This window comes from Puma concolor, chromosome D1 (assembly GCF_028749965.1).
Source record: "Puma concolor isolate L17-30 chromosome D1, mPumCon1.1.hap2, whole genome shotgun sequence".
NCBI classification, from domain to species: domain Eukaryota; kingdom Metazoa; phylum Chordata; class Mammalia; order Carnivora; family Felidae; genus Puma; species Puma concolor.
In genome coordinates this window covers 10,467,600-10,491,355 of record NC_141676.1, presented here as the reverse complement: position 1 = coordinate 10,491,355, position 23,756 = coordinate 10,467,600, and the positions used below count along the sequence as shown (strand labels likewise).

The 23,756-nt window shown below is 57.0% G+C and overlaps 2 protein-coding genes across 4 annotated transcripts; one reads left to right on the top strand and one right to left on the bottom strand.

Moving 5' to 3' along the window:
- Nucleotides 1-11,102: 11,102 nt before the first annotated feature.
- CCDC86 (coiled-coil domain containing 86) lies at nt 11,103-17,644 on the top strand. The gene is made up of 4 exons (XM_025915671.2): nt 11,103-11,957; nt 14,756-14,885; nt 16,554-16,628; nt 16,823-17,644. Exons 1-4 carry the CDS (start codon nt 11,197-11,199, stop codon nt 16,940-16,942), a joined length of 1,086 nt encoding a protein of 361 aa, XP_025771456.1. The 5' UTR covers nt 11,103-11,196; the 3' UTR covers nt 16,943-17,644.
- Nucleotides 17,645-18,573: 929 nt separating this feature from the next.
- Nucleotides 18,574-22,949, bottom strand: PTGDR2 (prostaglandin D2 receptor 2). Of its 3 annotated transcripts, XM_086677277.1 has the most exons (3): nt 22,459-22,949; nt 21,662-21,728; nt 18,574-20,390 (listed from the first exon to the last, which is right to left on the bottom strand). In XM_086677277.1, the coding sequence occupies exon 3, from the start codon at nt 20,380-20,382 to the stop codon at nt 19,180-19,182; it is 1,203 nt and encodes a 400-aa protein (XP_086533403.1). In that variant the 5' UTR covers nt 20,383-20,390; nt 21,662-21,728; nt 22,459-22,949; the 3' UTR covers nt 18,574-19,179. The 3 variants fall into 3 exon arrangements, with proteins under 3 accessions (XP_086533403.1, XP_086533404.1, XP_025771101.2); XM_086677278.1 differs by having other exon boundaries at nt 21,662-22,949; XM_025915316.2 differs by lacking the exon at nt 21,662-21,728.
- Nucleotides 22,950-23,756: the final 807 nt, after the last annotated feature.

Genomic DNA, 23,756 nt, shown 5'->3' with positions numbered 1-23,756 from the left:
CTGGGCGCCAGGGCCCTACCCCCGGTCTCTACACGCGTACCTCAGTCCCTCCTCCCACTATGGGACATGGGTGCCAACCTGCACCCCATTTCACACCAGAGGAAACGGAGGCTGGGTAAGGTAAAGTAACTGCTCCCCGCATCACACAGCCTGGTTGCCCACGGCTGAGACGGTCGGACTCAGCAGCCAGCTGCACTAACGCTCCGTGTGTCGTTGATTCCAGAGGACCCGAGACCGGTGGCGAACCGGCGTGAACCAGAGGCCTCACCCTGGCAGAGAAGGTACTGTCGACCTGCTGATAGACATTCAGACGCGCGCCGCTTCCTGGTGCCCACCTCTGTCAGAGGTGACAGCAGGTTGCAGAATGCACGTGCCAGTACCTGGGACGTGCAAGGTAGAGCGCCCATGTGTCCTTAGTACAGGTCTAGTTACACCTGTCTTCATGATGTGCCACCCAGACCAAGGCTCCCATCTGGGTGATAAATTATCAGGGCACAGGAGCCCCTGAGAAAGTTGCTCTCAACCCTCAGCCCCAGAGACCTATGATGACAGGCCACCAGGAGGTGGTGTGGAATCAGGTACCGAACGTGGGCAGCCACTGAGGCTGCTGTCCCAGTGGATCGGCTCTGCTCAAGGCTGCACTCAGAAAGATATTTATTTGGGGTTCCTGGGTGGCTCAGTCGGTCGAGCATCCGACTCTTGATTTCGGCTCAGGTCGTGATCTCACGGTTTGTGGGTTCGAGCCCCACATCAGGCTCCACACTGTGCAGAGCCTGCTTGGGATTCTCTCTCTCCCTCTCTCTCTCTCTGCCCCTCCCCTGCTCTCTCTCAATAGTACTGCCTGCCGTGCAGATCAGAAATACTTGGTACCCTTCAAATTAATAATCTTCCAATATTTGTGCAACGTTAACTTGGGGTGGGAAAAAATCATTTTCCCATAGATAAAAATTGTAACGCTCTTTCTTCATGGTCCAAATGGAGTTGTATGCACCGACCAGAACTCCGGTTTATTTGGAATTGTCTTTCCTGGTTCTCCTCTCCCGCATGTAACACAAAGCTGGATGGAGCGCATCACTCGGTTGCCAACGGCAGAGTGACTTTCCGGGGGAGCAAACACATCTCTTTCTATATAGAGTCTCCAGGGGGCGCCTGGGTGGCTCAGTGGGTTAAGCGTCCAGCTTCGGCTCAGGTCATGATCTCGCAGTTTGTGGGTTCGAGCCCTGCGTTGGGCTCTGTGCTGACAGCTCAGAGCCTGGAGCCTGCTGCAGATTCTGTGTCTCCTTCCCTCTCTGCCCCTCCCCTGCTTGCGCTGTCTCTCTCTCTCTCTCCACCTCTCTCTCTCTCTCTCAAAAATAAACATTAAGAATTGTTTTTCAAATACAAAAATAGTCTCCACTTGTCTGCAGGTGTTCATGGTTTACTCTCTATAGTTATTCTGTCTGTAGTTTCTTTGCAACCAAAAACTTTTGTGGAGACATTTAAAGTCTCGCGGATGCGATCTTGGTAAACACCTCTTTGCTGTGCATTAATTGGTTTCGGAATCTGGGCTGCCTGGCAATGCCCGCCCCAACCCCCGGGGGCTGCCAGCGGGCTGGTCTCATGGCTGGACAGGCCAGTGGACACAGTAATTTGCGATGCACATCAAAAAATACCCCCCTACCCCCACTGACATGTGCCAGTGCTAGGGAGGAGAAAGCTTTCTATTTAAGGGTATTATCCACTTATGTACTTACTTATCTGTTTAAGAGTATTTTGGCAAAAGGGACACGGATTTCCTTTCCACCAGCTCCATGAGGACCTACAGGTGGAAACCTGAGTCAACAGGCAGCAGATTTCTGGTAAATCCCTATGAGGTTTCAGTGTTCCTCTGAGTCAGTGCCTGGGGAAGCTGCCCGCCTGGACCTGCCTCCTCCAAGAAGTCCTCCCTGATAGCCCCTCATCCTCAGGAACCTCAGCTGGTGAAACCTGATCGGTTTTGCCCCTGGGCCTCACTTGCCTACTTGGGTTGGCTGCCTCACAGGCTTCAGCTGGTCTCAGCTAGAGGACAGCGTCCCTGTCTTTCGCTGGTTTGTGCACCCGTGACATCCAGAACATGCCAGGCAGCAAAGACAGTTTGCTGGAATCGATCTCTTATGTGTTGACTGATTCTAAATCCCTCTAGAGAGTGTCCAGGAACAAAGTCCTTGAACAAACCCCTTTCGTATGCACCTAAAGACCCCCTACCACTCATCATACATTTAACAATTTTTTTTTAAATTTTGAGAAAAGGTTGGGACTCTTAACTATTCACTCTTAATTTATTTATTTATTTATTTATTTATTTATTTATTTATTTTAGTTTTTTAAACGTTTATTTATTTTTGAAAGACAGAGAAAGAGCACGAGTGGGGATAGGGCAGAGAGAAAGCAAGACAGAATCTGAAGCAGGCTCCAGGCTCTGAGCTGTCAGCACAGAGCCCGACACGGGACTCGAACCCACGAACTGGGAGATCATGACCTGAGCCAAAGTCTGGCGCTTAACTGACTGAGCCACCCAGGCGCTCCAACCCTTAATTATTTTAAATGTTCCCGATTCTCATCATTCTCTATTCTATTCTCTACTATGATTCTCAAGAAATCCCCACCACAGTGTGAGCTGGCCTTTGTCCAGAAAATAATGGTACATTATCATAACAAGTATCCCAGGTAAAGTTAATAAATCTCTCTTGAGAAACCATCATCCAAAATTGTGCCGGCTTGATGTGTCATCTTTATCGACTCATTCATTCAATAATTATTTATTGGGGAACTACTAAGTGCCAGGTGTTAGTCTGGACTCTGGGAATACAGTAACAAACACGATAGGAAAAAAATCCCATCCATAGGGCACCAACATGCTGGCCGGTGGGAAATAATAAACAAGTAAGTGTGTAATACATACTAATTTATTGTAACTAAAGAACAAGGAAAGCTTGCCCACCCAATCTGCTTCCAATAAAGTCATGAGGCTGATTAGGCACCATCCCTGCCAATAACATCTGCTCCAAGAGAGGGCGCAAGACGTTCCCCCTTGAGGTAGACACCTGATTGTAAGCAAATACCTTCTGTTGCAGCTACCATTGCTTCGTAACAAACAACCCCAAAACCCAGTGATGTAAAACATCCATTTGATTACGCTCATAGGTCCTGCGGTGCAGAACCTGGCATAGTGGGGAGAGTGGCCTCTGCTCCATGATTTCGGGGACCTCTGCTGGAAAGATGCAAAATCGGGAGTCACCTGACAGGTGGGGGCTAGGAGGATCTGGAAGCATCTTGGCTCATGCCTGGCAGACGATGCGGTTGTCAGCTGGAACACCTTCACTGGCCTCTCCATGCGGTTGGCGCATAGGACGATGGGGGCTTCCTCACAACATGGCGGCTGAGTTCCCAGAGTGAGCGTGCCACGAGAGCCAGGCAGACGCGCATGACATTCTTACGATCTGGCCTCAGAAGTCACACACCAGGGGCGCCTGGGTGGCTCAGTCAGTTGAGCGTCCGACTTCGGCTCACGTCATGATCTCACAGTCTGTGAGTTTGAGCCCCGCATCGGGCTCTGTGCTGATGGCTCGGAGCCTGGAGCCTGCTTCCGATTCTGTGTCTCCCTCTCTCTCTGCCCCTCCCCCATTCAAGCTCTGTCTCTCTCTGTCTCAAAAATAAAAAAAAAAAAAAATTTTAAAAAAAAAGTCACACACCATACTCTTTTGGCCAAAGCAATCACAAAGGTCCTTCTAGGTTTGGATGTAGGAGAGACAAAGGCCCCGCTACTCAAGGGAAGGGGTGTCGAGGTCACACTGGAAGAAGAGGACGTGGATAGCAGATACCGTTGCTGCCAACTTTAGAAAATGCGGTCTCCCACCCCTTCTGTCTCTAATCTCAAAAGGAAAAAAAAAAAAAAAAAGGCAGGGTATCCGAATCTGCCCAGAGCCATCTCGCAGGTAGAGGGCTAAAACCACTCGGGCAGAGAGTGATAATATCTGAGCATTGTGTGATATTTTATTTTGAACTGAAAGTAACAGAGCCTGCTCTCTATGCAAGGTGTGCAATTTCTTAATGACCTAAAATGTCTGCCTCCGGGCTTATTCTTTTTTTTTTTTTTTTTTTTTCAACGTTTATTTATTTTTGGGACAGAGAGAGACAGAGCATGAACGGGGGAGGGGCAGAGAGAGAGGGAGACACAGAATCGGAAACAGGCTCCAGGCTCTGAGCCATCAGCCCAGAGCCCGACGCGGGGCTCGAACTCCCGGACCGCGAGATCATGACCTGGCTGAAGTCGGACGCTTAACCGACTGCGCCACCCAGGCGCCCCCCGGGCTTATTCTTGATGTAGGTCCAATGGCTAAAACACAAGGGCAGGGAGGTGCGGGTGAAGGCGCACACGCTTTGGGGGCGGAGCACTGCGTTCAAATCCTCTCTGCGCCTTTTGCCACCTGCCTGTTCCTGGACAAGTTCCTTCTCTAAAAACCCGGGTGGTGGGAGCAACTTCCCGAGGGGGCTGTTGCCACAGCCTCCATGCTTGGTAACCACGCTGACAGGATCTCGGTCATCTGAATTTCCAGGGGCGCCTGGGTGGCTCAGTCGGTTAAGCATCCAACTCTTGATTTCGGCTCACATCACAGTCTCAGTCGGTGGGGTCGAGCCCTACATCTGTCGGCACAGAGCCTGCTTGGAATTCTCTCCCTCTCTCTCTACCCCTCCCCCACCCATGCTTCCTCTCTCTCTCAAATAAAAACATAAAACGTTTTTTAAAAAAAAAAAACAAAACTTCCAGGGACATTGGTATGGTTTTGTGTATTTTCCATCCACTGCAATAAAATACCTTCTCGTAAATTGCTACAATCTTTATGTCCTGAAAATTCACCGTAAATACGATACGCTTTTAAAAGCTGTAAACGTCTGTAAACAAACAGACCTGTTTGTTTCTACAACGGCTGTTCCGCAGAACAAGCCTTGGGGTGGGAGATCCACAAAAACGAGCCTGGCGGATCCAGCAGGGGCGTCAGGGGCAGCGACTCCATCTTGCACCTGGGGAGTTTGAGGTTCTGGAAGGCGTGAGAAGAACAAAGAAGCAAGACCGTTGGCTCGGGGGACACCTCATCTCACTAATCTGACACTGAGTGAGCCAGCTCAGTCTGATTCGGGGCTGGTCGCAGCGCACAGCTGGAGGGTGCAGAGGTGGGGAGAACTGAGATTTCCTGGCCACGGGGCCTGCAGACCCCACCTTCAAACAGGGACCACCTCGCTGGTCTGTGCTTCAGGAAAGGAGCCTCATGCTTTGCTCCTTGGTCACCAAGGCCAGGTGTCCAGGGGTTGCCATGGAGATGAGGGCTGCCATCTTGGTTGGGGGAGGCATCCCTCCCTGGAGCGGATATCCCGCCAAGGAAAGGCCAGAGCCTAGAAAGACAAATAAAACGTTAGGGGAAATGAAAGGAGAAGAATTAGCGATCGGGGAGGAAGGGAGGGGAGGTGACTCACTGTGAAACTCTGCACTCAGGCAGATCTCGGAACTGAGAGTCGTGGGTGGGGACATGGGAACATCTCTCCGCCAAGTTCTCCATCCCCACACAAGGATGAAGCCCCCAGCTGTCACCCGCTGATGCGTGTCCAAGGCCTGTAGCCCTGCCTCCTAGACACAACCTTCAGGAGCAGAGATGGCTCCTGGCCAGGGCCGGGCAGCCAGATTTCGACTTACACGTCCTGAGTTCAGGTTCTGCCACCTTCCATTTGCGCGTGGGCTGGCAGGTCACGTGACCTCTCCGCGATGCTATTTCCTCACCTGGACACTAGGGAAAATGATTCCCGCTCTGCCTTCCTCCGAGGAAAGTTTTAAGATTCGAGGGTTGAATATCTGCGCCCCCAAGACAATGCAGGCGCCCTCCCGGGAGAGGCCAGAACTGCCCTGCTCGCTGCTATACGCAGAGCTCCGGCCACAGAGCAAACACTCAGTAAATATTTGGTGGATCACTAAATGACAAGGTGGTGGTGAGCCTGGCCCCACCCCGTCTGGGAAAGTGAAGCGGGAAAGCTCTTCCTGCACCACTGAGCTTAGAGAAATGCGGCCTCCCAGGCCTACTCCAGACCAACCGAATCACAATTTCTGGGGCCAGGGCCCAGACTGGATTTCAACACCTCCCTAGGGTTCCGATGCTCCCCGACGTTTGTTTGCTGTTTGCAATGCTTGCCGGGGAGAGCTCAAGGTGGGGTACGAGCTGCCGTGGCCCCCTCCCCGGGGACTCTCCCTCCCACCTGGCACAGGTGTTCATTCCCCAGCCCACCCCCACCCCTTCTTGGACCTGCCTGAAGACAGGGGGACATGCTGTGGTGGCTGGCACAGGGAGGAGGTCTTGTCTTCTGGGGGGGCGGGGGGGGTAGGTCTGCCCCTTCCTGTTTTAGCAGAACCCGCAGCTGCCGTGGGGGATGAGGAGATAAGCTTTGAAGGTACCCAAGAACTTTGCAGAGTGGCCCCTTCCCCATCCAGTCAGCTTCTCTGTCCCCCGGCAATGCCCCGTGGGACAGCTGGGAGGCCTCACACCAAGGGCCCCAGGTGCTGCTCCCCCCAACCCCCACCAACACCCTCTTCCCCGGCCCCTCTGCTGAGGTCTCTGCCCTGCTCCTCCTGAGGCCCTGAGAGTCAGTGCGAGCTTCTGGGAACACACAGGAGATGAGCATCTGAGATAAGCACCCCTGATAAGAACTGACACCATAACCCTTGTCCTGTCGCACGTTCTCAGTAGGGTCTGATTCAAGGTTTCTAGAAGCAGCAGTTCACACACGCAAAGGGGGAGGGGAGCAGACACTGAAGGAGGGGGAGAGCTGGATCTCCAGCAGGTCAAAGCCACATGCAGCCAGGCCAAGTGACAAAGCCCGCACCTGTCCAGGAGAGCCAACGGCTCACGTCCAGGATCCAGGGGACGGCAGCTGGAACGAGACTGAGGGTCTCCGTTGATGGCCGGCCAGCAGGAAGAGGATGGGGACCCAGCCACCCTGATGGGAGTCGTGGAGCAGAGAGGTGACAAATGCACTCAGCTCTCCATGGGGCAGTCAACCCTAGGGGCCTGCGGGAGCACTGGACACCACATTCTGGAAGGTTGTAGAGCACTGCTGTCTCTCCTGGAGGTTTACTGTGTTGTCTGAGGACAGCTGGAGGAGAGGGAGACATTTGGCCTGGAAGAAGACAACCCTGGGGAAACTACAGGAAAGCTGCCTTCAAATGCATGACAGACCTCTGAGTGGAAGGGCGGCCCAGCCCCGCAACACCTCCACCTGTCCCCACTCCAGCCACAGTGGGCCATGTCCCACGGCCAGCCGCCCACCCACCTCCCCCGACTAAGGAACCCCTTCTACGTCCTCAGCTCCCCCTGCCTCCACTCCTGGCTCAGCGATGGGACAGTAAGAGTGTGGGTGTGGCATCAGGAAGCCCCAAGCTCCAGTCCTATCCTTCCCTCCGTGTCACTCTCCCCAAGTGTCACCCTCTGCCAAATCACAACCCCTCCCAGCCTTGGATTTCCCTGTCAGGAAACCCGGGGCGTTCACCTCCCACCTGACTCAGGTGTCCGGTCCCAGCCCACCCCCCGCAGGGCGGCCGTGAGCTTCTCCCTTTGTTCCCTCATTTGGCAAGTGCTCGTCTGGTCCCAGCAGTCACCCGCTTGCACTGACATCCCACGGGACCGAGCAAGCACCCAGGAGAAGCCTGGCACTTGGGGACTGCCCGGTTAGCGCTGCTGGTGACCACAGGACCCGTTCCCTGGCCACCTCTGATCTCGATGCCGAGCAGAGGACCGTACAGATACGGGTCCCTGACATCTGGAGACGGCCGAGTCCTCTCACTGCAGCACCTGTGGCTGGCTGGGGACCGATGGCTCAGAGGAGAACACCCGATCCGTATCTCTGTGGGTGCACGGTTTTCTGCAGTCAGCAGATCTCGGGTTACATAAGTAAGGTGAATAGTGCCGATATAGCACGCTCTGCCCACTGTGCGAGGCGCACAGAGCCACAGCTGGCCCGCGGGGCAACCAGGCGCCCAGCACCATGGTGCACGGACCAGGATCAGCGTGAAGAAGAGGCGAGCAAGGCAGCTAAGCATCCCAGCTCTGGAACTGTAATCTTAGCACCTCAGTGTGTAGCCGTGTGACTTCAGGCAAGCACCTTGGCCTTCCTGTGCCTCGATTTCCTTAGCCAGATAATGGGGAGATTCACTCCTTTAAAAAAAAATTTTTTTTTAATGGTTTATTCATTTTTTGAGAGAGAGCACGAGCAGGGGAAGGTCAGAGGGAGAGAGGCAGGCACAGCGTCCGAAGCAGGTTCCAGGCTCTGAGCTGTCGGCACACAGCCTAACGCGGGGCTTGAACCCACAAACCACAAGATCATGACCTGAGCTGAAGTCAGACACTTAATCAACTGAGCCACCCAGGCACCCCACCCCCCCCCCCATGGAGATTTACTCTTAAGAGTTGTGGCTCTGTGGTCAGACAGCTGGTGTGGATCCCCCTCCACCACTTATTTGCTGTGTGACCTTTATAAGTGTCCCACCCTCTCTGTGCCTCAGTTTCTTTATCTCCGGGAAATGGAGTAATATCAACAGCACCTGCTTCACAGGGGTGAGGCTTAAGTAGGTTTGTATAGAGCAAGCCCTTGAAAGAACGCCGGGCCCAATAATTGCTCACCCCAGTGTTTTAGGCTGGGTTCCTCCACAGCAACTCGGAGACAAGGACTTACATGCAAATAGTCTATTCAGAAAATGAGCCCAGCAGGGGCACCTGGGTGGCTCAGTCGGCTAAGCAGCTGACTGTGGGCTTCAGCTCACGCATGTCTCACGGTTCGTGGGTTTGAGCCCCACGTCGGGCTCTGCGCTGACAGTGCAAAGCCTGCTTGGGATTCTCTCTCTCTCTTTCTCTGTCTCTCTCTCTGCCCCTCCCCCCCCCCCAATAAATAAATAACCTTAAAAAAGAACAGAAAATGACCCCGGCAACACCTATAAGGGAGTGGGAAAGCAGGGACCAGGAAAAAGCCAAAAGAGAGTGTCTCTGCAGACCACCGGGGCTCAGTCCTGCTGGGGGCCTCTGTGGAGGGGGGTAGAACCCCTCAGCATCCTTTCCCCACCCCCAAGGGAAAGGAGGCTGGGATGGTTGCAGTAGGAAGCAAGGGAGTCCCAGCAGTGACCACCGCCATCAGGCTTCTCTGAAAACTTCAGGCCTCTCCCCTGGGCCCCTGAGCACCATTTATAATGACACTGACAAAACTGAGCTCAGGAGGGAGTGGAGGGTTCTGGGCCAGAATTCGCTTGATGCCTAGGTTGATGAAGGGTCTCCACGTGGATTCAAAACATGTCTGTAAAACATCTCCCTTTCTCACACCACCCTAGTAGGGATCTGACGCCACCCTCTGAAGTATTTTAAGAGGGGCCTGTGGGGATCCAATCCGACTGGCATTTGTGAGTGACCCCTCCAGCTGAGGACAGGAGTTCAGGACGCAGGGAGCAGAAACTGGCCTGGAGCAGGCCTGGTCCAGTCTCCACCAGCCACCCTGGTCATGCACACTGGGCTCAATTCTGAATGGCGGGCCATTTGGCCTCCAGGCTGGAGCAAAGAATTTAAGGAACCAAGAGCCGGGGGCTAGGAGAGCTGGGTGAGGAGGGGTCCTAGCTGCTTCTGCAGTGAGGAGCTGAGCTGGGCAGGGCCACTGCAGGGCCTTCCATGGCCCGGGAACAGGAGGGTGCTGAGCCTACAGATGTTAGGGCCAGGAAGGTAAGAGGCTGACACGTGATTACCGCACGAGAGTGCAACTATTTCTGATGACATGAAGGGATGGTGGAGAAGCCTCCCTAACCCTTAGGGAGGGAGTTTCAACAGGCCGAACTCACCAGGATGCATCTTGGATGCCATGGGGCACCAGCCAAGGGGCAACGGGTATTAAGGGATTCTCAGTCCACTTTTCCATCCTCCAGAAACCTTTGTCTGGGTTTTCCTCCTCCTCACCTCCTCCTTCATCAGCACTCAAGACACCCTGGGCCCAGTCTGACACTCACTCCCGCTCCAGTGTCAGCAGAGTGACTCAGCGGGTAGGGGCAGTGCTCAGGGCCTGGACTTCTGCTCTGCCTTCTGTGTCCCCTGAGCACCCCTGGACAGCTTCCCAGGCCCTCTCATAACCCCTCAGCTGGAGAAAGAGTGGTCTGTAAAAGAAGCCAGTGGGACAGCCGGACAGGGGTCCTGGGATCCCTGCGGGCCATCCCCAGGCAGTTCTAAGGAAACACTGAAGAAGATCTGGGATATAGCTGGGCAGCTTCCAAGATGTTCGTCATCAGACTCACGCTGTGAGTGAATCAAAACTTCCTCTTGGGTCTCATGCAGCAGAAGGGAGAAGGCAGGCTCACACCCTGCAGCAAGGACCTCTGCCTTGGCTAAAAAGCAGCTCAGTGATGATCTGAGCACTGTTTCCAGAACTGGGGCTGAAGGTGCAATTGGGCCACAGGACAAAAGGTGGTGCATCTTACCAGCACCTCAACTTCACGCATGAATGTTGAAAATGTTGAAAAGGGAGAGCCATAGACACTTAAGCACGGGATGGGAGAAGGGAAGAAAGGGTTACCTTTAACATGCAACTCAAGACTCACATTTCCCGCTTCTGGGATTCGCTACAGAGCATTAACTCTGGTGGTTATGAGTACTCCGTCAGGATGATTCTCGATACACTAAGCTCGTGCAAAATCACCCATATTACAAATGAGAAAATTGAGGCCCCGAGAGTGGGACCCCTGTCCAATTAATGGCACAGGAGTGAGTTCGCCGCAGTTTCCACCCAGCCTTGCCTACAGGCGCCCTGGACCTCTTCCCCAATCCTCGTCTCCCCCGGGAATGGGTCACCCACCCCCTTCCCTTCTCTGCCTGCACACTCTTTTCCTCCACCCCGGGGGAGTAAGATTGCACGAAAGGCAAACGCAGCCCACGAACGAGCCATCCCCCGGGGGTAAATGCGCCAAAGCGCTTTGCGCACGCGCCTTGTAAGCCCAGCCCCCTCGGGCCGTCGATCCCGCCTCTCCGCCCAACACCGACCCGGTCTCCCCGGCAACAGCCCCTCCTGCCCCACGCTGATAGGGCGGCTCCTGACGTCATAGGACCGCGCCGGTAGCCGCAGAGACGGTCGCGGCTGCACGTGGGTGAAATTTGGAAACTTACAGGCCCCACCATGGATACACCGCTCAGGCGCAGCCGGCGGCTGGAAGGCCTAAACCCTGAGTCCCCCGACACCCCCAGCTCAGTTTTACAGGCGAGACGGGCCCTTGTGGAGTTCAGGTCGGACCCAGAAGAAACGAGGGAGCCCGGGTCACCTCGGAGTGCGCGGCAACCCGGCCTGGAGTCCCCCCGACGTCAGCCGGAGACAAGCCCGGGATCGCCTATTCTACCGCAGGGTGCAGGCTTGGGGTCCCCCCGAAGGGAGCCAGAGCCAGGCCCAGGGTCCCTCCAGCGCCAGCAAGATCCAGGCCCGGAGTCGCCCCCAATACTTCCGGAGTCGGGTCCAGAATCCCCCGGATTTCAGCCAAAGCTAAGTGGGGAGTCCGCAGAGTCCTCCCAGGCCCAAGAAGAACTGGACTCGGAGTTGGCCCTGAATAAGAAGGAGCTGGCCCCGGGGTCTCCCCGACATCAGCTGCAGCCGGGCCCAGCATCACCAGAGCCTTACCTGGGTCAGCAAGCGCCGGGTCCGGAGCCCTCGCGGCCACTACAGGAGCTGACAGCGCAGTCACCCGGCTCCCCCCGGGGTCAGCATGAGCCGAGCAAGCCACCTCCGGCCGGGGAGACGGTGAGAAGCGGCCTCGGGGCAAAGAAGCGGACGAGCTCTTCAGCCCAGGCCCCAGCGTCCAAGAAGTTGAAGGAGGTGGAGAAGGTTCCTGTAATCCCTAAGGGAAAGCCCAAATCGGGGCGGGTGTGGAAGGACCGCTCCAAGAAAAGGTGAAGTTGGAGACCGCGGGGCAGGGGTGTGGTTCTCTGTGGTGTTGGGGTGCCAGTGCCGCCTGGAGACGGGCCCTGGGTTGGAGAGAGCTCACATTTTGGGGGTCTCACACAAACAGCTAATTATAATCAGAATGTGGTAAAATGCCCCGGGAACCCAGGGAGGGTGAGACCGTGCCCTGGAAGGTTATGTGATGCTTTCCTCCTCAGAGTACCTGTGGACCTCTCCTGTAACACCTTATTTGTGTTTTCCTTCAGCAAGCATTATCTTTGCCCTCTGCCTACCGAGGGAAGCAGAAGCGAGTAAAGCAGCCATAACTTGATAAAAAGCCGGGAGGCCTTCACCACCTTGTATCTGTTAACAGTTATTTGTCTCTGTGATAAGAGGTATTACGAAGCCCTGAGTGTATAGAATACTGCTAAGCATCTTGGTGAGGGTTGGCCAGGGCAAAGGCCTTGCAAAGAGCGGGACCGGCACGCGTCGTGGCATTTAGTCTGCACATCAGTACCGTGAAGCAGCTGCTGTTAAGATTCTGCTCGTTTTACATATGAGGAAATCAAGGCTGTGGGGAGAAATGGGGGGGGGAGGGGATATCCAACGCTAGGAGGTCAGGGGTGAAAGCCGAGAGACCAGTAAGGAGGCAGTTGTAGTAGAAATACAACAGGTTCAGAAGCTGCAGTCCGGGCTTGTGGATAAGAGCCAGAAGGCCGTTGAATTGATGTCTGGGGTCTTTGAGGAAGCAGCTTCGGCGGGTGGTGAGTGGGCCCAGAGACCGGCGAGGTAGCATCTGCAGCAGGAGGTATCCGAAAGGAGGCCTGCGGAGGGAGGCAGTCAGCTGGGAAGGCCTGGTCGCAGCCCCACCTTCCAGACCGATGTCAAATGGCACCTGCACAGGACTCCTTGGGTGTGTCGTCTTCCTTCTCTGAAGGGTGGCGTTTATTGGGTACATACCATGCGCTAAATGCTTCTCCAGCCTTGTCTCCATTGATCGTCCCACACCCTTCGGAACAGGAGCCATTCTCGTCTCCGTATAACGTGGAAAGTTGCCGAAACCCAGGCTACCTCGCCCAAGGTCACTCAAGTAGTAGGCAGTGGATTCAGGCCCTGAAACCCAGGCCGGCCTGCCTGCCTGCCTGCCTGCCTGCCTTCAACCTCCAGGTAAAGCCAGTGCTCTGGAACCGCACCGCCCCAGTAGCTGAGCCGCCGGGCACATGTGGCGATTTAAATTTAAGTGGATTAAAATTTAAGAACCCCCAAATTCCGATTCCTCCGTCACACCAACCACATTTCACGTGCTCAGCTGACAGAGCGACTGGAGGCCACCTTACAGGACAACATAAATACAGAGCATTTGCAGCATTACAGACAGTTCTGCCGGGCTGTGCTGCTCTAGAAACATGCAGCCTTGTGTCCTGGGGCTCTGTGTGCGTCCAAGTCCCCACATCCTTGTCCCTTTGGGTTTCTCGCAACTGGGGTAGGGAGGAAGTCTGTGCTCAGCCCCGTCCTTTTGGCCTTAGGAAGCCAGGTCTTCAGCACCGGGTCCTTGGGGAGAGGGCGAAGGAGCTGTGTGTGTGTGTGTGTGTGTGTGTGTGTGTGTGTGTGTGTGGAGGGGCGGGGAGTGTTCTCGGGTCAGAACTCGGCCGAAGGCGGACAGGCCTGGGGTCAAGGTCCAGGCTGTGCGTACCAGACTCCTGCGGAGCAAGAAGGCGGGGAGATGACCCAGGAGAGCAGAATTGATTGACCTTTCCCCACGGTGGGGAATGGGCTCTGCCCTGTGTGCACCACAGCCTTCAGAGGCTGGGGTGGGCCCGCTGACCTCCTGTGACCACTTGGGGTCCCATATAAGGGACCAAGAAGTGGATGAAAGTGGATGAAAAAGAGCTCTTTTTCATCCAAGAAGTGGATGAAAAAGAGCTCTTTCAGAAGTCAAGAAATGGGTAGGGGAGGCAAAAAGGCCACTAGGAGAGGATCTGCTAAGGAGAAAAGGCCCACGGGACACCCAGGAAGACTTTAGATAGTTCAAGGAGAAAGACCTATGGAAAAGGGGAGAGCATAGCTAAGTGAACCCCCATGGTCTCATCACCTGCTCAACTTTCTTTTTCTTCCTGCAGTATTTTCCAGCACATCCTAGATGGATCATTCCACATGTACATCCTTGCAGGATGCATTCTAACAGAGACCATCCCGTTTGTCCTGTGACTGTAATGTCACCCTCACACTCAGGAACACCAGGACGTCCCCGATACCTTCTAATGCTACTGCCCCTTTTGCATTCCCCCTACTGGGGAGGGAGATTCTGAAGAGTTCGTTACAGAGGCCCCTCACCACCCGCGCCGTTCTGAAACAGAACAGGCCGGCCCTGGAGGGAGCCCTATCTCCAGAAGCATTAGCACCCAAGCTGACTTTGCTTGGTGGAAGCAGCAGAACTTTACAGAAAGGCTGTGTGGTCTGGACTATGGTCACAGACAGCCTTCAGTCTTGACTGCCGTTCAGGTACAAGGTGACCTTGGGCGATGGTTCAACCTCTTTGAGCCTTGGTTTGCTCCTCTGTTGAATGGAGAGGACAAAAGTACCTGTCCCAGAGACCCATAACTAGGGCTTAAGAAATGGCAGCCGGCATGAGTGGGGCCCATTCCTGCCCCAAGTTTCTGCAGACCCGGAGGGCTGCCTGCCTGGCAAGCAGGCAGGTAGGGATGTCATTCTCCCTGGGTTCTGGGGTAGAAGGTCCAGAGCCGAGAAGAGAGTGGGCATTGGTGCCCCCCACGGACTACAAGAGTGCCCGTCATCTCCCACACAGGTTCTCCCAGATGGTTCAGGACAAGCCCCTGCGCACATCCTGGCAGCGGAAGATGAAGGACCGGCAAGAGAGGAAGCTGGCCAAGGACTTTGCTCGGCACCTGGAGGAGGAGAAGGAGAGACGCCGGCAGGTGAGGGGCCAGCCAGCTGGGCTGAGGCTGGAGCTCAGGGGCCTGATCCGGTGACTGCTGTGATAGGCCTGGGTGGGGGAGAGGGGGACTCCTACCTGTGCCCAGAGGGAGGCAGGGCACCAGGCTAGAAGCAGAAGTGGGGTCTGGGACCCCAGGTAGGGAAGCCCAGTGGAACGTCCAGCTTTGCCCGGGGCTCCATACGACACTCGATGATGGGGAAGAGCCCGGGACAAGGCCCCCCCAGTGGCCCTCACTGATGATAGAAGCGTTTGGTGAGATGGGCTTAGGGTCCTTGCTCAGGTGGAAAAGCTTCATCCCCGGAATCGTTGCCATCGTTCTCCAAGAAGCAGCCATCATGCATCAGCAAAGTGGATACCCCACACGTTCCTCCGGCTGTCTCCCGGACGTTCTTCCCCAGGCCCGAAATGCCCTCTCAGAGGTTCCCGATCTCCGGGAAGCCCCAGGGTGGCACACAGAGAATATGGGTCAGGGACCATCACACCAGGACTGGCATTACTGGAGGAATGTCACTTGCCTAGTGATCCCAGGGTCACCGGAGGAGTGAAGCACCTCACCCCGAGTCCGCTCACTGAGGGAAAGGGCTGAGCCAGTCATTCCGTCATCCGTCGCCTGCTTCGAGCCGCCCCAGCTTGGCCCGTGGCCGAGGCCCTGCAGATACCGAAGCGGCTGCCGTGTGCCAGGTCCTTGTCTCACTTCCTGTGTGGCCCTGACTCCCTCTTGGGCAACACAGGCCTTCTTGTCACCGCCCCTCAGGAACACCCCTGCCCAGCCCCCAGCCCAGCCGGTCCCCTGATGGGAGCCCAAGTCTCACTTCTCCTTTCTCCCCGGGGGCCCAGGCCACCCCTGTTCCGCTGAGAGGCCGGGCGAGGCTCCTGACCATACAGCGGCCTCGGGGCCGACATCCCCTCAGGCCCCACCAGCGACAGCAGTCACCACAGCCAGAAGACACTGGACTCCCCATTCCCAATACAGACTCCAACTAGATTCATCTTTGAAGTGCTCCCAGGAGGCCGGGTACCATTCCAGGGCCGGTGCATGTACTCATTCATTTATTCCTCAGGACAATCCTATGTAACCCTCCTCACTTTGAAGATGGGGCGTTGAGGCACAGAGAGGTTAAACGAGTTGGCCAGGGTCACCCATCTGGAAGTAGCAGAGTCGAGATTTGAGCCAGGGCCAGATAGCTCGGGAGCCTCTTCTCCATAGCCTCCACCCTTCCCAGCCCCACGCCTGGACGAACCTTAGGGGAGACCCTGAGGAGGTGGGAGTGAGGGAGAGGGCCAGGCCACCCCTCTTCCCTGGCATTTGATCAGGGGCTGGTGCCAGGGGCCGTGGTGCACGTGCCCGAGTTTCCAGGTAGGGAACCACCTGTGTGTTCCCTCCCCCGACCATCCTCCTATCTAAGCCGCATAATCAGGCACCTGCCTTGTCCGCTGCAGTCAGGAACTTCCCGCCGTCATGGGCCTCTCGTCCCACAGGCATACCTCTTCTCTGGCCCTCCCCCCGCCACACCACCAGCGACAGTCGGGCCGGGGTGAGAGGGCCTTTCCTCCTCCCTGGGAACTCAGCCAGCTCTCACTCTGGGGCCTAAGAGACCAGGGCTGCCTCAGCTCCTAGACCCGAATCCCCATCCTCTGTGTGTTCCAGGAGAAGAAACAGCGCCGGGCCGAGAACCTGAAACGCCGCCTGGAGAATGAGCGGAGGGCAGAGGTCGTCCAAGTGGTGAGTGTTGTCTGGCTCGGGGGACCTGAACCACGGCCAGGCTGGGCGCTGTGTTCGAGAGACCTCGGCAGCCCTGCCTCGCGGCCTCCACTCCTGCTGCATATGACCCAGGCCCCCGTGGGGAGGCCTCCCTTCCCGGGGCGCAGGGCAGAGACTACAACCGCACTGACGCCTTCTCCTCACCCCACCCCCAGATCCGAAACCCTGCCAAACTCAAGCGGGCAAAGAAGAAGCAGCTTCGCTCCATCGAGAAGCGGGACACGCTGGCGCTGCTGCAGAAGCAGCCCCCCCAGCGGCCAGCGGCCAAGGTCTGAGTCCGGGACACTTAGAGGCCGTCTGTGGCCCACCGCTGTGTCAGATACCGCACTTCTCCGGCCGCTGGTCACGTGCCTCTGCGGGTCTCGGCCCTGCAACTCTACCCCACTCCACCCCACCCCACCCCAGAGGGGCTCTGAGCCTTTGAGGACTCGGGCCTGGCAGAGACTAGAGGAGGGAAGAGGTTCAGCACCCCCCGCCTCCTTCCCCCTCCTTCTTCAAGTGCCTTGCAACCAAGAAGAGTAAATTCTCTGGTTCCTCGGGGAGCTAACATCTGGAGGGTGATTCCCCAAATGTGTGTTTCTGTCTCAAGGTCATGGGTCCAACCCAGGCCAGGAGGCTGCAGTCGGGAACCGGTTCCCCTCACACCATCCCAATGGCTGCTCTGGGTCCCTCTGCAGCCCACTGACCCTGTCGCCTGGCAGACTGAACCCAGCTCCCCTTCCTTTTCCACACTGAAAGATTAAGGCGGGGAGGTTGCAGGGAGCCAGGGTCCCCCAGCTCCCTCTCACCTGTACCGGACGCTGCAGAAGCCCCAGGCCCCTCAGAGATTGGATTTACGCCACGCAGTCTGCATCAAAGATATTTATTGAAACACTGCTGTATTCAGGCTCAATTCTAGGTATTGGGGAATATAAAGGCCCCTGCCCACAAGGAGCTTTCATTCTGACGGAGAAAATCTAATAAACAAGGAAACGGCATTGTGCGTCAGGCGGCGACAAGTGAGGGGAGGCTGGCAGGGCGCATGGCGAGGTGTTAAGAGGGGTGTCTATTCAGCCAGCTGTGCATCTACTATCCGTTTGCTGAGCACTTACTGTGGGCAAGGCCCAGCACCGTGGCAAACGGTAAGCTGGCCAGCCCAGTCTCCAGGACCCCAGCCAGGAGTGGCACAGGCAGCACTGGACCGAGAGCCCAAGAGGGTTTCTCTGCTCTCCCACAGACGTTTCATCCACCAGTTACTGGCAGCAACTCTGTGCCTGGCCTCGGGACAGACCTAAGCGCAGCGATCTTTGTCCTCCAGTCCGTGGTGGCAGAGGAAGCACGCGGCACAGTGGATGTGCTACAAGGGAGGGACGAGCTACCCCTTATATCTGCACATTGGAAGGCACAGCTGCCCAGTGGCTGCTAGTCGGGAGGTGGGTTGCAAAGATTTGGGGATTACCAGCATTGCCCACAGGGCATCCCATGGAATACCAGGCCTATACAGGTGTCAGATTCGCAAGGAAATGTCCCGTGCTGGGGTCTCCGAGGCTGCCGTACACGTTGAAATACTAAACAATGAGAAGACCTTCAGCAAAGATGCCCGTTGCATTTGGGTTAGCCCCGGTTGACCACGACAGCCCTCGCTTTTGCTACTTTATAAGAAAAGCCTTAGGGGTGCCTGGGTGGCGCAGTCGGTTAAGCGTCCGACTTCGGCCAGGTCACGATCTCGCGGTCCGTGAGTTCGAGCCCCGCGTCAGGCTCTGGGCTGATGGCTCAGAGCCTGGAGCCTGTTTCCGATTCTGTGTCTCCCTCTCTCTCTGCCCCTCCCCCGTTCATGCTCTGTCTCTCTCTGTCCCCCCCAAAAAATGAATAAACGTTGAAAAAAAAAAGATTACATGTTAAAGTAATTTAAAAAAAAAAAAAAAAAAGCCTTGTAGAAAAGGCCTTGCTTTTCTACCTGGGGCAGTGGAACGTGTGATGGTTCATGGTCAGCGTGCAGACCCTGTACTTGGGGCACGTGGATGAACCTCCACGTGCCTCAGTCTGATTATGGAACCTACTGTGAGATAAAGCGTCTAGCTCAGTACACGGTGGCTGAGGGACTAAATGAAGAGGTTAGACCAGGCCAGTGCTTCCCAAACCTTTCCCCTGTCTTCTACCCCAAAACCCATCACTGGTTTCATGCAAAAACACTCCCCTCCCTCCCCCTCCCACCATCTGACAAAGTTGAGCTTCAGGGGGAGTGTGTCCTGCGTGCCTCCGGAGTCCACTGCCCAGTCGGAGAAATCTTGTGGTTTTCACTGTGTGTTGCCCCTGCGCCAACTTCGTCTCCAGGGAGCTTGCTAGAAATGCAGAATCTGGGCGTCCCGCCTGCCGCCTGCCTGGGATTCTGAGAAAGACCGAGGAGACCGAGGAGGCCGGGCGCTGCAAAATGCAGATCCCTGGGTCGCTGCCTGATGTCGCCCTCGGGACGCTCTCGCTCGGCATCGCCGCCCTCCTTTGCCTCCCGGGCCGGCGAGCCCCGGCCGCCCTCTTACCCCGAGGTGGTGCTCAGCGCCCGGTTCAGGGGGCCGCTCTCGTCCTGGGACCGGGCCCGGGCCCTCTCCGCGGACGCCACGCGGCCGCCGCACAGCCAGGCTAGCAGGCGCTGGTGCCCAGCGGCCGGGCGGCCGGGGGCGGGGCGGGGGGCGGGGCGGGGGCCGGAGGCGCGGCGGCGGCGGCTGCTCCCCAAGCCGCCCAGCTCGCTGTCGTCCAGCAGCACGCTCTCCAGCACGCTCCGCAGCGAGCGCCGCAGCTTGCGCAGCACGTCGGGGCACGTGAGCACGTAGAGCAGCGGGTTGACCACGCTGTTGATGAAGGCCAGGCTGGTGACGAAGGGCAGGCCGCGCCACACGAGCGGCCGCAGCGTCGCGTCGGCGTGCGCGCGCGCCTCCAGCAGGCTGAACACGTGGTAGGGCCCCCAGCAGAGCGCGAAGGCCGCCACCACGGCCGCCACCAGGCGCACGAAGCGGCTGGGCCGCCGGCGGCCGCGGTGGCGCAGCTGCACGCTCACGACCGCGTGGCTGGAGGCGATGATGGCCAGCGGCACGACGAAGGCCAGCAGGAACTTGCTGACGGCCAGGGCCGCCTGGCGCGAGTTGCACGTGGCGTCGCGGTCGGGCCCCGGGTTCAGGAGCAGCACGTTGTAGTAGCACATGATGCGGCCGTCCAGCCGCGGGATGGTGTCCCGGAACACGAAGTAGGGCACCGTGTTGAGGACGGCCAGGGCCCAGAGCACCAGGCAGACCCTGTGGGCCGCGGCCACCGTGCGGTGGTTCTGCGCCCATACGGGCCGCACCACCTGCAGGCAGCGGTCCAGGCTGATGGCGCTGAGCAGGAAGCCGCTGGCGAACATGTTGAGGAAGAAGACGGAGGAGTACAGCTTGCAGAAGGTGGTGCCCAGCTCCCACGAGTGGCCCACGGCCAGGAAGTAAGTGAAGAAGGGCAGGGAGGCGGTGGCCAGCAGGTCGGACAGCGCCAGGTGCAGCACCCAGGTGGTGACCACGGTCTGGCGCATGCGGCAGCCCACCACGAAGAGGATGAGTCCGTTCTCCGCCAGGCCCAGCAGCGAGGCCAGCCCGTGCAGCAGCACTGACACGTGGTCCATGTAGCGGATGCTGGAGTTGCTGTGGCTTTGGATGCGGCTCATCTGCTCCAGGATGGGGCAGAGCGGCTTCAGCGTGACGTTGGCAGACATGGCCGGCTCTGCGGTGGAGAGGAGGGGGTGCTGAGGTAGGCAGAGCGAGGGCAGCAGGGGACCCCCCTCCCCAGGGGATAGGAACCTGACCCGTGAATGGTATAGATGAGGCCACCGGGCACCAGTGACATTGAGCCAAGGCAGTCAGGTGGGGGAATAACATCCCAGCTGCACGCCCTTGGGCGAGCCATTTAACCTTCCTGGGCCTGCTTTCTCCTCTGGGACACGGGCATCTGTCATAACAAGACCTAGCTCATAGGGCTGTTGGGAGTGTTCAATGAGCTAATATACATAAACGTTTAGAGCGGAGCCTGGCACACAGGAAGCACTGCGTCAGTATTGTGACTCTTGTTAGCAGGTCCCCTAAGGTCACACACGAGGCCAGGCCATGCAGGACTCCCAATCCCCCGGGGCCACTGGGGCACAAACAAGGCCCCACCTGAAGGACGGGGGTGAGTCAGCCGGCCTGGGGGATGGGAGTGGAAGGAAGAGGCTGTGCCTTTAAGACATGTGCCCTCCCTGTCCACAGCACCCCCAGATCTTGCCTCTCTGCAGCTTCTCTGTGCAGCCCTTTGCTCCCACAACCGTGGCGTGTGGGGTATGTTGACTTTGACCGGTGGAGCCAGCCCCTCCTCTCATAGTTGGAGAGGAAATAAGATAAGAGGAGGGAGAGAGCTAGGCATGAGAACTGCCAGACTGGGGCTCTGGAGGCCCAATGGGGCTGAAAGACTGCCTTCTGCCCAAGGGCACCGGGCCACCCTCCTGCCCCAGGAAACCCATTCCTTTACTGACTCACGCATTCATTCAGCAGGTAGTGGTTGAGAAACTACTCAGGTAAGCGCTGGGGAAGCCAGCCTCTGGCAGATGTGCGGACACCCCAGATGTGCACAGCCACAGCTTCATCAAAACCCCAAGACTTCCTGATGTGAGGCTGGTTGAGATCCACAAGGGCAGGGGGGCAGGGGGGTGGTGGGGGAGGCTGCCGGCAGGAGGCATAGGATGGCTGGCAGGGACTGGGAATTCAGATTGTCCTGAGGCCCCACTATGCGCCAAAGATTCCAGTAGGTCCTTTACATAAGCGCTCTCTTGCTCAGGACTCTAGAAAAAAGGCACTAGACCTTCACTCCATCCCATTTTACAGGCGTGGAAGCCGAGGCTCAAGCCACCCAAATAACAGACAACCGGGGAAGCAACAGTTTAACGCTCACTGTGTTCTCTTTCCTCTACCTCTGCCGTAAGCAAGAAGAGAAGGAAGCGGGGGGTGGTCTTCAGTACTCACATTTCCAGGGGTAACACTGTTGGCCGGGATGAGAAAACCCACAGTCTTCTCCAGGTAGCATGGGCCTCTGGAAGGCGAGGCCCCAAGAGATCAGACTAGACTCTTCCAAGCATATGAGCCCCAGGATCGCAGGCAGGTCGGGGCGGGGGGAGCAGTTGGGCCCGTGCTCCCCAAGAATGCTTACGCTTCTCAAGCTTTACAGTTTGCAGAACAATTACACTCGCGGTGACCCTGTGAGACCCCATTTTTCAGAAGAGAAAACTGAGGTCCAGAGAAGCATAGCAACTTGCCCACCATTCCTCAGCTGCAGAGGTACAGCTGGGACTCCACCCTGCAGACAGATGAATGCCATCCCCTCTCTGCACTGGAACATTCCCTTCAGCGCAGCAGCCTCTTGCCAGGTCTAATGGGGATGCTCAGAGAGCACAGTCCTGCTACACCCTGGGGACCCATCGGGATCAGTCTTTCTGGCTGCATGGAGTCAGCCCCCAGCCTCCCGGGAGTCATGGAGCCCAGCAGCCAGGGTCCTGCTTTGGGTGGGGGTCAGGGGCAGGGAATGCAAGCTTTTAGAGTCAGTTACCCTAAGACTGCCCCTGTCATCCTCCCACCCAGACTGCTGTGAGTCTGGAAAGAGGGCTTTGGTGCTTACCCCTGTGCCCTCTGCTTCTCTGAGCAGTGTGTCCCCTCCAATCTTCGGGAAATCCAGCCCTCTGCCATCCTGACTTAAAACTGTGCCTTCATGGATCCAGAGAGGGCACTAAGGCTGCCGAGCCCCTGGGCTATTATTGCTTCCTTACCTGGGCACAGAAGGAGCACAGGATTCCAGCCCCAGAGACAGCTTCTGGTGGCAGCCAGACGAGTCACCGAGTCACCGAGTCACCAGCAGGCAGAGGCAGGGGAGTGGGGCTGAGGGAGGAAATAGCTATCAGCTCCGGAGTGTGTGTGTGCGTGCGTGCATGTGTGTGTGTGTGTATGTGTGTGTGTGTGTGTGTGTGTGTTTAGGGGTGGGGTCTGGGGAGGCGGGGACAGCGGAGGCTGACTTGTCACACTGGTATTCCAGTAACATTTATCTCCATCAATGGGAAAGGGACGTAACTGCCGGCAGCCCGTGCTCAACCCCCTCCCTTTACACAGGAGATTTGGCAGAAGCCCCAGGTCGGTACGCGTGCCCGTGGGGGAATGGGAGTGTGCATCGGGGGCTGCATTTTCGAGCGACCGCTGCGTGGGAGAGAGGCATGAGGAAGAGGACATCTTGGGCACATGTCCACCGTCCTGGCTGCCCTCTCCTCACCCCAGAATCCTCAGGAAGGCAGGGCGCGGCAGTGGGCAGAGCGGGGCCGGGCCAGCCCTGCAGCCGCAGCTGGGAGGTGAGCCACTTCCGCTTGCCAGGCCGGGTTTGGCCATCCGTGAGCAGAGCGACAGCATCTACCTCGAAGGCTTGGCAGCGAGGTGCCTCCGTTCACAGAGCGCCCCGCACACGGGGAGGTGCTCTTAGAAGTCAGTCCTTGTCCCCTCCGGGGAGGACATGGGTAGAGGCTATAGGGCGAGGGCAATACAGCTTTTATTTAAAGTGGGCTGTGAGCTGACAGAGCTTTATAAATTTGCATTTAATTGCTCCCCAGGTCCTTGCTGACCAAGCTTCCCGGGGTCAGGAACCGTTCCTTCAAATCCAGCGTCCCAGCACGTCGGAGGGTCTCAGTAAAACATGTTTAAAACCCCAGTGTCCCCCGTATCAGGGCAAGGCACCCCCTCCCACGGGATTGAGTGTACAGGAATCTTCCACTTAGACACAGGCTAAATTTCAGGGCCTGGAGCTTCACGAACTTGCTGAGAGCCTGCGATCCTGAGTGAAGAATGTATAAGATACCAGGACCATGTGATGGGGATAGTATTTCTCGCTGCAGCCCAAAGTGGCAGATCGGTAAGAGCCTTGATTATCCAAAATATGAGCGCTGGGAGGCGTCCTTTCCTGTAGGTCACAGGGGGCTCGGTCTTGGAGGCAAGTGCCTACAGCCCTCCCAAGAAAGTAGGCAGGTGCCTCCATTCTGCTTCAGGGAAAGGAGCACCCACCCCACCCCTGCCCTGCTGACCCATG